We start from the raw sequence: 10,505 nt of genomic DNA on the forward strand, positions 1-10,505 counted from the left end.
CTGCAAGAGGTACTGACGCTTACAAACTTGTGTGTAGATGTGCACCAAAAGCGTTAACTGGCTGTAATTTGCTTTCACGTGTCCCTGAAATATTTTAGTCATCTTTAACGAATAACGAAAAACAACTTATTATAAAATCGTATATTTACAGTCTCTCGCCCTTAAATTTGGAGGAAAACAACACAAAATATTTCCTATGGTTCCATCCATTTCATGTCTTAAAAACCCTTAGACCCCTAGGCTTTCCTCCGTTTTGATCCGTCAAAGGGCCTTGGAACGAACGCACTCCATCAGCGTCCGTAGTTCTCTTTTCTCAGTCGTACCCGTTGTACCGTTCCGCAATCTCCAGCATATCCAGCTTACTTCTCCTCGCCTCGTCTTTCTCGATCTTGTTTCCTTAGCTCGCTTCTCGCTTCTTTTTCTCCCCCCTCCTCTTTTTTTGTAGCAGTAACCCCGATCGAGTCAAGAAAGACTGAAAGAGTCACAGACCTCTTTGTGAGTTTGGTGTGCTTGTATTTCGGGCAGTCTGCTCATACTCAATCCATGTGTTAAGTGCAAAGCATCACCCAAGATCTCGTGTTGACCCACTCCAAAATGTCTCCGGTTTCAAGTCACATGGTCAAGCTCGGAAAAGGCTGTTTCAATAGTCCTCTCTTGGAACAAGCTTGGGTCTTGTGCGGGATTCGCGGCATCCATCATGGAGAGCCCAATAACCACGTTCACCTCACCCATCGAAATGGCAATAAAGACGGTGGGACGTCCGAGATGCATTGGAATGGACAGCCCAATGCCATTCGGCAAGGGAACAATATCAATGGGAAGCGATGGCTCAACTACAACCCGTCCTCCAAGCCCACTCCATCCTCAATAAGAGAGCGAAACATCACGGTGGCCTCTTACTACAATCAAACAGCTATTGATAAGGCCGCAGCTCAGGTGAGATGATTGGTGGGTTCAGGTGTGAGAAATTGTTTTGGAAACCGAGGAAGGCCGCCCTATTTCAGCACTCGGTGAGACTGGCCCCTGCTACTATAATGTACTCAGGATCCCAATCCACTCATCACAATGTCATGGTAAGTGGCTTTGTGATTGTAACTGGTTATTGGTGGAAAATGGGTTCAAGGATTGGTTTTTTTTTGTTACATTAGAGAAGTGCCCAATATCTACACAAGGAGCTACCGATTCGGATTGCTCATCGAATCTCTGGTATCCGATCGTTGCCGTTTATCGTGGGCTGCAATCCCACCATCTTATCCGTACATGAGCTGTACATCCGGGCATTTCACATTCTCAACGACTTCCCTGAAATTGTCACTTCGGAGGATGAGGAGAAATATAGTCAGGTGGTCAAAGATCTCTTGGACGACCACAAGGATGTGGTGTCCTTGCTCGCCGAGGGCTTTCGCGAGTCTCGACGTCATATTGAGGTAAATCTCATGTTGAGTACAAAGTTTGACCTCGCTGTTTAAAATGGACATGGTTCAAAAAAAAATAGGATGAAGAACTCGTTTCTCGGTATTTGGACCGGAATTTGACATCAAGGTTGGGCATCCGGATGTTGGCCACGCATCATCTACATTTGAAGGAGAAAAAGGTATTTGTTTGTTGGGCCTTGAGATATTTTCCGTGACCATGACGAGTACATGTGCCACTGAGCTTTCCCGTCATTCCTAGTAGGAAAATAGCTCTGTGCCAATATTTTTCAAGGAAATGAGCATGCTCCATGGGCGTGATTCATGGCTCAAATCACGTTAATAGGCTTGAGAAAGTCAGCGGCAAGTAGGTCATTCTCAACTTCTATTTCATCTTACAAGTACTACTCGGAAATTTCAACTAAGCGTGCCAGTATGCCATGTGTGAAACGTACGTTTCATCGTTTTTTGAAAAGATCAAAAATGAAAAAAAGGGTTCAACTCGCTGTTGCCGTCGAGATTCAAAGAGCATTTCACGAGCACTATGTACGAAATGCTTAAATCCCTGAGAAACAACCTACTTCAAATGCCAAGAGCAAGGTGAACAAAGGAAAGTTCGCGCCGTAGACTCCATGGCAACATTCAATTGCAAAATGCCTCCGCAAATTCTGGCCACATCCTGGGCTCTTTGAAAGATTCTTCCAGACGTCTGACAATGAGCTCTCCGAAGCTAAATATGAGGGTTTTTCTTTTTCGTTTCTACCAGGATGGTCATGTGGGTATCGTGAATGTGAATATGACGCTGAAAAATGTCATTCAACGGTGGATTACGTTCGTGCAGCAGATCACGGAGGACCGTTACGGGTTTGCTCCGGCTGTCAAGATATCGGGACATATCAGTGCTCGATTTCCCTACATTGAGATGCCACTGGATTACATCCTGCCAGAGCTGCTGAAAAACGCATTCAGAGCCACCATTGAATCTCACCCCGGAGTCAAAGGTGCCGCTTTACCTCCAGTCAATGTTATCATTGCCAATAATGAGACAGATTTCATTGTCAAGTGGGTTAAACAAATACGTGTTAATGGTCTTGGAGTCAGTATTACATTATCAAAATTTTAATTTCAATTTTAGAATTTCTGATCGCGGAGCCGGTATCCCTCATGATCAAGTGAACAAAGTTGTACAGTACAATTTCTCGACGGCAGAAAAGAGCACGGACTCTCTGATCAAGGACGATATCTTTGGAAACTTTATGGAAACTATGAATCGAACGACCTCGGGACCAATGCACGGGTACGTGGATGGAAACACAAATGTCATTGACTGATTGTATTCATTTTCCGTGATACGTTTTTGTCTTTTAGGTTCGGCTTTGGATTGCCAACCTCCAGAGCTTACGCTGAGTATTTAGGCGGATCCCTTCAAATATATTCAATGCAAGGTTTAGGCACAGATGTATACCTCAGACTCAAGCACTTCAATGCCCGAGACACTCCATTCAGAATCTAACTATTTATCAATATGTCAGCGATTCACTGATAATACTCGATCCCACCTTCAGGAAGCCAATCCGGTTTATATGTTTTTAATGGAATAAAACTTTTAAGTACCAGCCCTCTTTGCATCTTTTTATTTCTTCTCTTCCTCTCCTTTGCTCAGAAGGAGTTCACACATTAGAGTCGACCACAAGGATAAAATAGCCACTGTGGTGAGAACAAATCGCAACCCTTTAAACCATTGGGGATAACCATACTGGATCACGTCCAAATAACCGGTCAGTCCCAATCCTCCGATGCAAGTGAGACAGCCAGCCACAGGAGGCATCAAAAGAGCGGGCCAAGCAATTAAAGACGGGGTCACAGCCCAAATATATTGCATCCAAGTAGGAGTGATCTCTCCTTGAGGGACGACCAAAATCCCCCAACGTACACCACCCAAGAAGGATAGAATCGTAGCTCCATACGCCATTTGGGCGGTAGCAAGCCCGGGCATAAACACACCTTGTTGAGCCATGGCCATAGGGACACCCACAAAAGGAATTAAACCTGATAAACCGAGAGTTAGAGCAGGCATTGGAGACCGCTTCAGTGCTCCCAAGTCTTCCCAAACCGTCAAGGCTTTGGTGGAATCTTTGGATTGAGTGTGAAAGGCGTTCCAAGAACTGGCTCGAATCAGCGGGTTTAGATCCCGATTGAAGCAGAGTCGCCTCAAGGACAACATCTGAAACGATATCTTCGAAATTAGCAAAGTGGTCCGAGCGTGTGCTAGAACCTACGTGAGCTCAGGTTTGTTTATTCACATGTTCGATACCGGTTCCAATTGTAAAAGAGAAAACGCGTGGTCCAACACTTTTTGCACAATTTGGACCAAGTGAATTCGAGCAAATATCAAAGGAAGCAAATTTGGTCTCGGCTCTTTCAACACGGGCAGACGGTTGTAGAAGCGACTGAAGGTGTTGGACAACCCAATGAGGAACTGGCAAAGTCGATGGATGGCTAATTTGCCTTGAGCCAAATCGCTTCCTATGGATTGAATGAGTCGCGAATATTCGGACACGTAGGAGAAGATCAAAGTCCACTCTTCGTTTTCGTCCAGGATCGACCAATCTATTGACTCAGCTTCAGCCAATTTTGGATACGGGCCGTTTTTAAATCCTCTCAGAATGTGGATAATACGAGTGTAGTTATACAACAAAAAACTCGCTTCTTTACAATCCTCCATTTTCATAAGGCAAGAAGATGCCGGATTGGAGTTCATTAATTGGAATGTTAAGTTGGCACGAGTTAAATGTCCATCATTGGCCGAGAACTGATCACTCTTCATATCAGGATTGCTTCTTTCCATGAGAATATTCTTTTGAATGTTAAACAACGTATCGTATACTTGAGAGACGGTACGGTCAACGATCTTTTTCTTCGTGTCTGGATGAACTACCGCACCTATTTGACAAGTAAGGTCCTTCTCGTCAACCTTGAGATACTTTCGATCAGAAGATCCAATTTTGAGCGTAGATTTATGAGCGCCCGAAAAGATGGAGAGGTTGGATGCAATCTGAGCTACCATGGAGCATCGTAAACTGGTAAGATTGGTTGAGTTGCTCGCCTTCTCTAGTTCCATATTGATTACTTTCATCTCAGTCTTGGATCCGCGTGGAAGTTTGAACCTTTTAAAGACCCAATTCACGAAAGGGCCTCGCTCCAAGGTCAAGAACGCACGATTTGGAAGAACCTGCCAAGTTTTCACTTGGAAATGCTGAGGTAACTTGGAGCTCGCACTTTTGTGATCGAGAAGCTGAATATCACCAACACCTCCACATTTTTGCCAAGTGGAATCGTTCAGCGGGACAGTGACATCAAAATCATCGCGAGACTGAGTCTTGTTCACGAGCTTCACGAGCTTATCGATCACCAATTGGTCAGCTATGTCTTTGGATGAAAATGCGCGTACTACGGCTTCTTGCAAGCTCATTTCATGCATATGGATTCCAGTGACTTCCATCTTCGGGCATGAGTTGTCCGGAGATGATAAGAAATATATCCACAATCCACCACACTCCCAACCCTCCGACAGTGACTAGCTTACCTACCGCTGTCCCGGTTTGACCCAAGCTAAACCGATCCAAACCCAGGAATCCAAGAAGAATGGAATAGAGGAGAGTGGTAAGAAAATAATGGTTGGAATACTTCACACAAGGCACCCCCCCACGTAGAAACGTCCGATTCCCCCGACACTCAATGCAATCTAGAGCACGACAACACACTTCAGTTTTTTCAATGTCCTCCCAACGGAGTCCACCCCCAATCTTTAGACATCCATAACCAAGATCTTTCTTGGCGGCAGCGTCGTTCTTGTGATCAATGGGGCTGTCGCACTCAATAAATTCTTCGGGCAGGAATGCACAAGGTAGCAGGGGGCGAGCCGGATGAAAGGAACCCACGTCACAATCGCCAGGTTGGGTATCGTTGTGGAAACAAGGACAATCGTCCTTGTGCAACTGAGACAAGGTTCCGATTGTGGTGGACCCCGAGGATTCAGAAGATCCCGAGTTTTCCTGGCTTGATGAACCCGCAATGTCACGCCGAAATTGACAAAACTGGCCTTGGGTGGAAGCAACACTAATGACTAAAATAACCAATATCCACTTGATCGGCATGTTAGGGTATGGATGAAGGCAAGATTAGCTTTGGGAAGTTCCAGGGGCCGTCACTGTGGATGCTTCCTTGTTGACTTTGTAGGTGTATTCCAACGAGGTCGAAATTACCTTCATGTCATTTTCGATGGCTTTGGCCCAAGTCTCAATGTCCCCCAATTCCTTAAGAGTGTTGTTAAATTGGTCTGTTAATTGAAGCCAAGAGGCCGTTTGTTGAGCAAAGTTACTAGCATGAGTGTGCAGTTGCTTAGCCTCGGCATCTAGCCGTTTCTGGTTGAGATAAGCTTGGGCCACGCCCACGTTCAAATGATCCGTCAAAGCAGATGTGAGCTGATTGGCAGCCTGACAAGCCTCCTGACGACGATGCTCTTGCGCAACTCGACGTTGTGATGATCTTTGAGAGTGTTCCTTCAGAAGATTAGACAGCATCATGAATCAAGGACTTCAATCATGGCACAATGTCAAACAACAAGGACCATAAACAACAAAGTGGGCTCAAAAATATCTTCCAAATGTAGCCTTAAACACAGAGACAACCATGAAAACCCAAGACACCTGACGCACAGCTGACAATATACAACGAAGAGCTGAAATAAGAATGAGACAGGTTTGCCCGGAAAAAACAGCTTTTATTTGAGTCAAGTTCATAAGGAAATAAATATTGGGGCTCAACTTCGCTCACTACTTCATCCGGATTTCTTTGTCAGCTTGCTAATGTGATCTGATCGTTTTTTAAGCTTGTACTGCTTGCTGAGAGAGATGTCGTAGACCAGATCCGAGACGCATTCCAAGACGTCGCCAAATTTGGTAGATGTAGGTCTCTTGGTTGGGTAGCACGAGACCTGTCCTTCTTCGGTACCTTTAGTTGCCGGTTCCAAGCAACATAAGAACCGTCTGACCCCTTTGTAGGCTTTGCCTTCCAAAGTTTCCAGTTTCTTCATCCATTTCCCTCCGTCTACGGCTAAGACCACTTTGTTGGTGAGTTCCAAAAGGTCCCTCCGTTTGCCAATCTTGTCGCTCTCAGATTTCTCCAGTTGAATAAAGCCCAATTGGGCCCCTAAAACACCCCAGAGGACAAAGGCCACGAATCCTAGACCAATAACAAGCGCCTTCTTGAAAAGCAAATACGCCATGGGACTGTTGCCAAATAGGGCGAAAAGCGCCGAGGTCCAGTTTTCCAGTAGTGAGGTCTGTACGTACGGACCAATGGGGAAAAAACGATCCACCTGACAACATCTTTGATGAGGATTTTCATAGCAGTCCGCATTGGCACAAGGGTTTGGAGAATCTCGTCGCCTCTGAATGACCATTGGGTGTGGATTGGCTAATGGAATATTAAAGAGTGGATCTTTGTATGGGGGTCCCAGGGATCGCTTGAATCTTCGTTTTTCTGAAGCTTCCGGTTTTGATTGAGGGCGAAGAAATTCCGGCATCACCGGACAACACACATGCCCTTTGAATCGATGGCAGTTGATGAGAACCTTCCAACAAAAGAGTGGGACATCCAAGAACTTCTTAAGGGATTTAATGCCTTCTTGAACAGACCTAAAATGGCTTCGTCGTCGTCGACGACGAGGTCCATGAGAGAGTCTGGAGCGGGAGGACAAGTTCAGCATTTCGGTCTTGGTGACATATTCTGTTGAATTCAAGTTATCTGGGCTATTCTGAGGGGCACGTTGAACATAAGAGGCAATCCTCAGGGGGGTTCGATTTGCCTCATCTTTCCAAGCTTTGGGGCTGTCACGAAAGTATGATCCCTGGGATTCTGCGTGTTTATCCATGGAGTTGTCCGAATAATACGACCAGAACTGATCTTCAAATCCCTTGACATCACGCAAATATTTGTCGTTTCGGTTGAATTTCCAAAATGGTTGAGGTTCAGACTTTTTGAAACCGTTGATGATATTGGCAGTGGTTGCAAACGAAACAAATAGAAAAAACGCTGAGAGCACCCTCATTATCTTTGGATTTGGGGCTGATTGAAGTACGACTGTGCAACCAAACAGGTCGATTCTGTAATATTGACTCCAATCAGCTCTGGATGATGAGCGCGCAGGTCAAGCAGGCTACGGCCGCCAATAAGTGGGGGAAGCCCACGAGTTGATCTTGAAAATTTTGACGGTTATTGCCTCCCTTTTCGTGGATCATTCTCCCCTCATGTACCTGGTTGGAGTGGGTTGACCATTCCCAACCATTGTGCCCGAGGCCATAAGATAGAACACTCCTTTCAACTGTCCTTGGTCAAAACAATGAATCATTTGTACTCAATCTATATTGTTTGCAAGAGTTTTTCATTTAGCATATCTCGATTTATCCTTACAATCTAATACATGTCTTGCGTTAAAGCAGAGACGGAAGTGAGATAATTTCACTTGAATTACAAAAGAATATTCTCGGTTAATGAACACGATTTTAGATTTTAGAACATTAATAACAATTCTCTTCTTTTCCTTCGCAATTCATTTGGATCAGTATTTGTCCAAAATCCCCGACCAACCCTACGTTCAGGGGTTTCCTAGCCCGACTAATGCCAACCTGTTGGTAGACCAAATTCTTGTCCATTTCTTGTTATGCCTTGTTGTTTCCATTGAATGATGTCCTTGGTATCGGTTACAAAATTTGTGAACTTTGTAGTCAAACCAAAAAAAACAACCGCCAAGACTCGTCGAAAGTAGTCAGGTCACCGAAATACAATTTGGCCTATTTTTCAATCTATATCGTCAACACTGCTTCTCAATCTTTTCTCGTGTTGTTTAAGAAACCTCTCCAGAACTATTTCACCTCACAGCAGTAAATTGATCTAGGAAAGGAACCAATTCTAAGGAATTTACACGTGCTATTACAATTCATGGAATACTTATGAAGCAATGGCTATGATCTCTCGCTCTGAAGGATTCGCCAATGCCTTCTTGGCCTTCTTGAATCCTAACCAGGATATTAAGGACATCACAGAAGCACCGCCAATTTCTCAGAAACTCTCCATTCCCTTCAATGCAGAACCGCCAAAGCCAAAGAGAGGAAAAAGGAAACAGAAAACAGCCGATGATCTTTTGGATGAAGATGACATCCCAGTGCTGAATATCATTCCCAATCGACAAGAAGGGCAGGTAAAAGAAGGCCTATGTTGACTGTTCATTGGCTGTTATTCAATGTTTGAGTATATTTTAGGAAAGTGAAGTCGTAGATGATCCACCACCTCAAGAAGAGATAGCATATAAGACATCCAAGAAACGCGGAGCCATTCAAGCCTCCAAAAAGACGCCATCTCCGAGAGGCCGAGCTAAAAAGACCGAGGAAGTAGAGGAAGAAACCATAGAATCCAAAGGAGAGGATGAATCCGATGAAGAGGATGAATCCGATGTAGAAGAAGTGACAAAAGAACTTACCGATGGCAGTGACTTCGAAGTTGAATTGAAGGAAGCCCCGAACAGGCGGAATGTCTCCACCAGACGCAGCGCAAGAGTAACTCGAAAATCTTTCGCCCATTTATTAAAAGATGACGATACCGATGAAACAGATTCCGACGACATCGTTGAAGTGCCTTCCAGTCCCATCAAGGGCAAAGGCAAGCCTAGCAGTCCGATCGCCAAGTCCCAAAACGATGCCAAGAAGCAAATTCATGACGCAAAAAATCCCAAGGATGCACCCAAAGCAAAAACAGCTTTGACCAAATCCAAACAGACTGGACGACGACAGTCGCTTGCGTCTAAAGTCGGTTCATCGAATCAAAGCAATGATTCTGCAGAAGAAAACACCGTAAAAAAAGAGGAAGAATCAACGCAAGTACTTGATGGACCCGCCCAGAACAAAACCGTCATTGAGAATACGAGAGGACGAAAGAGAAAAGTAGACCCAACGAAAGAAAACCCTCAACCACAGCCAATTTCTCAGGCTGAGACTGATGTTCGACCTAGAAGTGTAAGAGCCAGACAGCCAACGAGAAAAGTGTCAATGGACTTGGACGACGAACCTTTGGCTAAATCTGTTAGGATGTCGAAAAGTGCACGGAAACAAAATTCCCTTGCAAAGACCCCGGAAAAAGATGTTCAAGAACTCAAGAAGAGTACTTCCAAGCAATCTGATGACCACAAGGTGAGGCATTGAACTAGACATAACCGGCATGCTGGTTGCATGCATGTTTTTACTTCCAGTTACAAATTGATTTCATTTGTTTTCATTTCTTAGTTGCAGAAATCCACACCAACTTTAAAGATAAAGCCTCAAGCTGGACTTGAAATACGGAAAATCGAAGAAAGAACAGAAACTCCCAGCAAACGTGAAAGAACTCTCAAAGTAGGCGAATCTGAATCGAAATCACCTGAAAACTCAACTGGCTTCCAATCTCAGTCCAGCACTTCTGTCACTTTCCCCTCTAAAGCACAGTTGGCCGACCAACTTGCTGAAAACGCTGCCAAGGATGCCAATCTTAAATCCTCCTCCAATGTTGTCGCCATCACTTGCTCGAGATGCGCGAAAAGCGTTGCCACTGAGCAAGAGCTTATGTCACATTTCAATGAAGTCCACAGAGCAGAGATACTCAAAGCCAATCAATCAAAGGTCAAAATCAAATCCATGACCAAACTCCACGCCTGTCCCCATTGTCCCTACAAGACCGAATGGGAAAGCAGTCTTGGGATTCATTTGAAATTGTCACACGGGAACGCCCCCAAGACTTCTAAAACAATGACTGGGGATCTCTGATTATTGTCCTTACTCGAGCTTCGCACATCCTAGAATCTAGAGGTTGCTTCTTGTTTGGAACTAACCAACTAAAATCGCATTTATATGTCGCTCTTAGTGATTCTATCACAAATGATTATTTCCGAAAAACGATATCTCAATATATTAAAGTCTATCTGTACCGGTAATTTGAATCTGAAAATATGGGCGCTTAGATTTACTCCCGGGACGATCTAAAGCGGAAATTCCCATGCCAAAT

General features: G+C 44.5%; 6 protein-coding genes across 7 annotated transcripts; 2 read left to right on the top strand and 4 right to left on the bottom strand.

Annotated features, from left to right (window-relative positions):
* Positions 1-304: 304 nt before the first annotated feature.
* LOC131886090 (3-methyl-2-oxobutanoate dehydrogenase [lipoamide] kinase, mitochondrial-like) lies at positions 305-3,029 on the top strand. Its single transcript, XM_059234325.1, has 7 exons — positions 305-936; positions 1,005-1,073; positions 1,149-1,427; positions 1,496-1,594; positions 2,179-2,474; positions 2,548-2,709; positions 2,781-3,029. Exons 1-7 carry the CDS (start codon positions 595-597, stop codon positions 2,923-2,925), a joined length of 1,392 nt encoding a protein of 463 aa, XP_059090308.1. The 5' UTR covers positions 305-594; the 3' UTR covers positions 2,926-3,029.
* LOC131886095 (transmembrane protein 69-like) lies at positions 3,028-3,636 on the bottom strand. The gene has a single exon (XM_059234331.1). The coding sequence runs from the start codon at positions 3,634-3,636 to the stop codon at positions 3,046-3,048; it is 591 nt and encodes a 196-aa protein (XP_059090314.1). The 3' UTR covers positions 3,028-3,045.
* Positions 3,636-4,914, bottom strand: LOC131886091 (arginine--tRNA ligase-like). Its single transcript, XM_059234326.1, has one exon. The coding sequence runs from the start codon at positions 4,912-4,914 to the stop codon at positions 3,712-3,714; it is 1,203 nt and encodes a 400-aa protein (XP_059090309.1). The 3' UTR covers positions 3,636-3,711.
* On the bottom strand, positions 4,886-5,569 carry LOC131886094 (TM2 domain-containing protein 2-like). Its single transcript, XM_059234330.1, has one exon. The coding sequence runs from the start codon at positions 5,567-5,569 to the stop codon at positions 4,886-4,888; it is 684 nt and encodes a 227-aa protein (XP_059090313.1).
* A 24-nt stretch (positions 5,570-5,593) lies between these two features.
* On the bottom strand, positions 5,594-6,133 carry LOC131886096 (biogenesis of lysosome-related organelles complex 1 subunit 1-like). The gene has a single exon (XM_059234332.1). It carries the CDS (start codon positions 5,996-5,998, stop codon positions 5,594-5,596), a length of 405 nt encoding a protein of 134 aa, XP_059090315.1. The 5' UTR covers positions 5,999-6,133.
* Positions 6,134-8,286: 2,153 nt separating this feature from the next.
* On the top strand, positions 8,287-10,499 carry LOC131886086 (muscle M-line assembly protein unc-89-like). Of its 2 annotated transcripts, none has more exons than XM_059234318.1 (3): positions 8,287-8,673; positions 8,735-9,658; positions 9,752-10,499. In XM_059234318.1, the coding sequence occupies exons 1-3, from the start codon at positions 8,434-8,436 to the stop codon at positions 10,265-10,267; spliced, it is 1,680 nt and encodes a 559-aa protein (XP_059090301.1). In that variant the 5' UTR covers positions 8,287-8,433; the 3' UTR covers positions 10,268-10,499. The 2 variants fall into 2 exon arrangements, with proteins under 2 accessions (XP_059090301.1, XP_059090302.1); XM_059234319.1 differs by having other exon boundaries at positions 9,758-10,499.
* The last annotated feature ends 6 nt before the right edge of the window (positions 10,500-10,505 follow it).

The sequence above is a fragment of the Tigriopus californicus genome, chromosome 9 (assembly GCF_007210705.1).
Source record: "Tigriopus californicus strain San Diego chromosome 9, Tcal_SD_v2.1, whole genome shotgun sequence".
Classification (NCBI taxonomy): Eukaryota; Metazoa; Arthropoda; class Copepoda; order Harpacticoida; family Harpacticidae; genus Tigriopus; species Tigriopus californicus.

Excerpts from the sequence above, each read along its gene's own strand:
- LOC131886096 (XM_059234332.1), bottom strand. The coding sequence starts at position 5,998 with ATGATGCTGTCTAATCTTCTGAAGGAACACTCTCAAAGATCATCACAA.
- LOC131886086 (XM_059234318.1), top strand. The coding sequence starts at position 8,434 with ATGGCTATGATCTCTCGCTCTGAAGGATTCGCCAATGCCTTCTTGGCC. Across the intron at positions 8,674-8,734 it reads CCAATCGACAAGAAGGGCAG|GAAAGTGAAGTCGTAGATGA; the intron begins GTAAAAGAAGGC and ends AGTATATTTTAG. Across the intron at positions 9,659-9,751 it reads AGCAATCTGATGACCACAAG|TTGCAGAAATCCACACCAAC; the intron begins GTGAGGCATTGA and ends TTCATTTCTTAG.
- LOC131886091 (XM_059234326.1), bottom strand. The coding sequence starts at position 4,914 with ATGGAAGTCACTGGAATCCATATGCATGAAATGAGCTTGCAAGAAGCC.
- LOC131886095 (XM_059234331.1), bottom strand. The coding sequence starts at position 3,636 with ATGTTGTCCTTGAGGCGACTCTGCTTCAATCGGGATCTAAACCCGCTG.
- LOC131886094 (XM_059234330.1), bottom strand. The coding sequence starts at position 5,569 with ATGCCGATCAAGTGGATATTGGTTATTTTAGTCATTAGTGTTGCTTCC.
- LOC131886090 (XM_059234325.1), top strand. The coding sequence starts at position 595 with ATGTCTCCGGTTTCAAGTCACATGGTCAAGCTCGGAAAAGGCTGTTTC. Across the intron at positions 1,074-1,148 it reads CCACTCATCACAATGTCATG|AGAAGTGCCCAATATCTACA; the intron begins GTAAGTGGCTTT and ends TTGTTACATTAG. Across the intron at positions 2,710-2,780 it reads ACCTCGGGACCAATGCACGG|GTTCGGCTTTGGATTGCCAA; the intron begins GTACGTGGATGG and ends TTTGTCTTTTAG.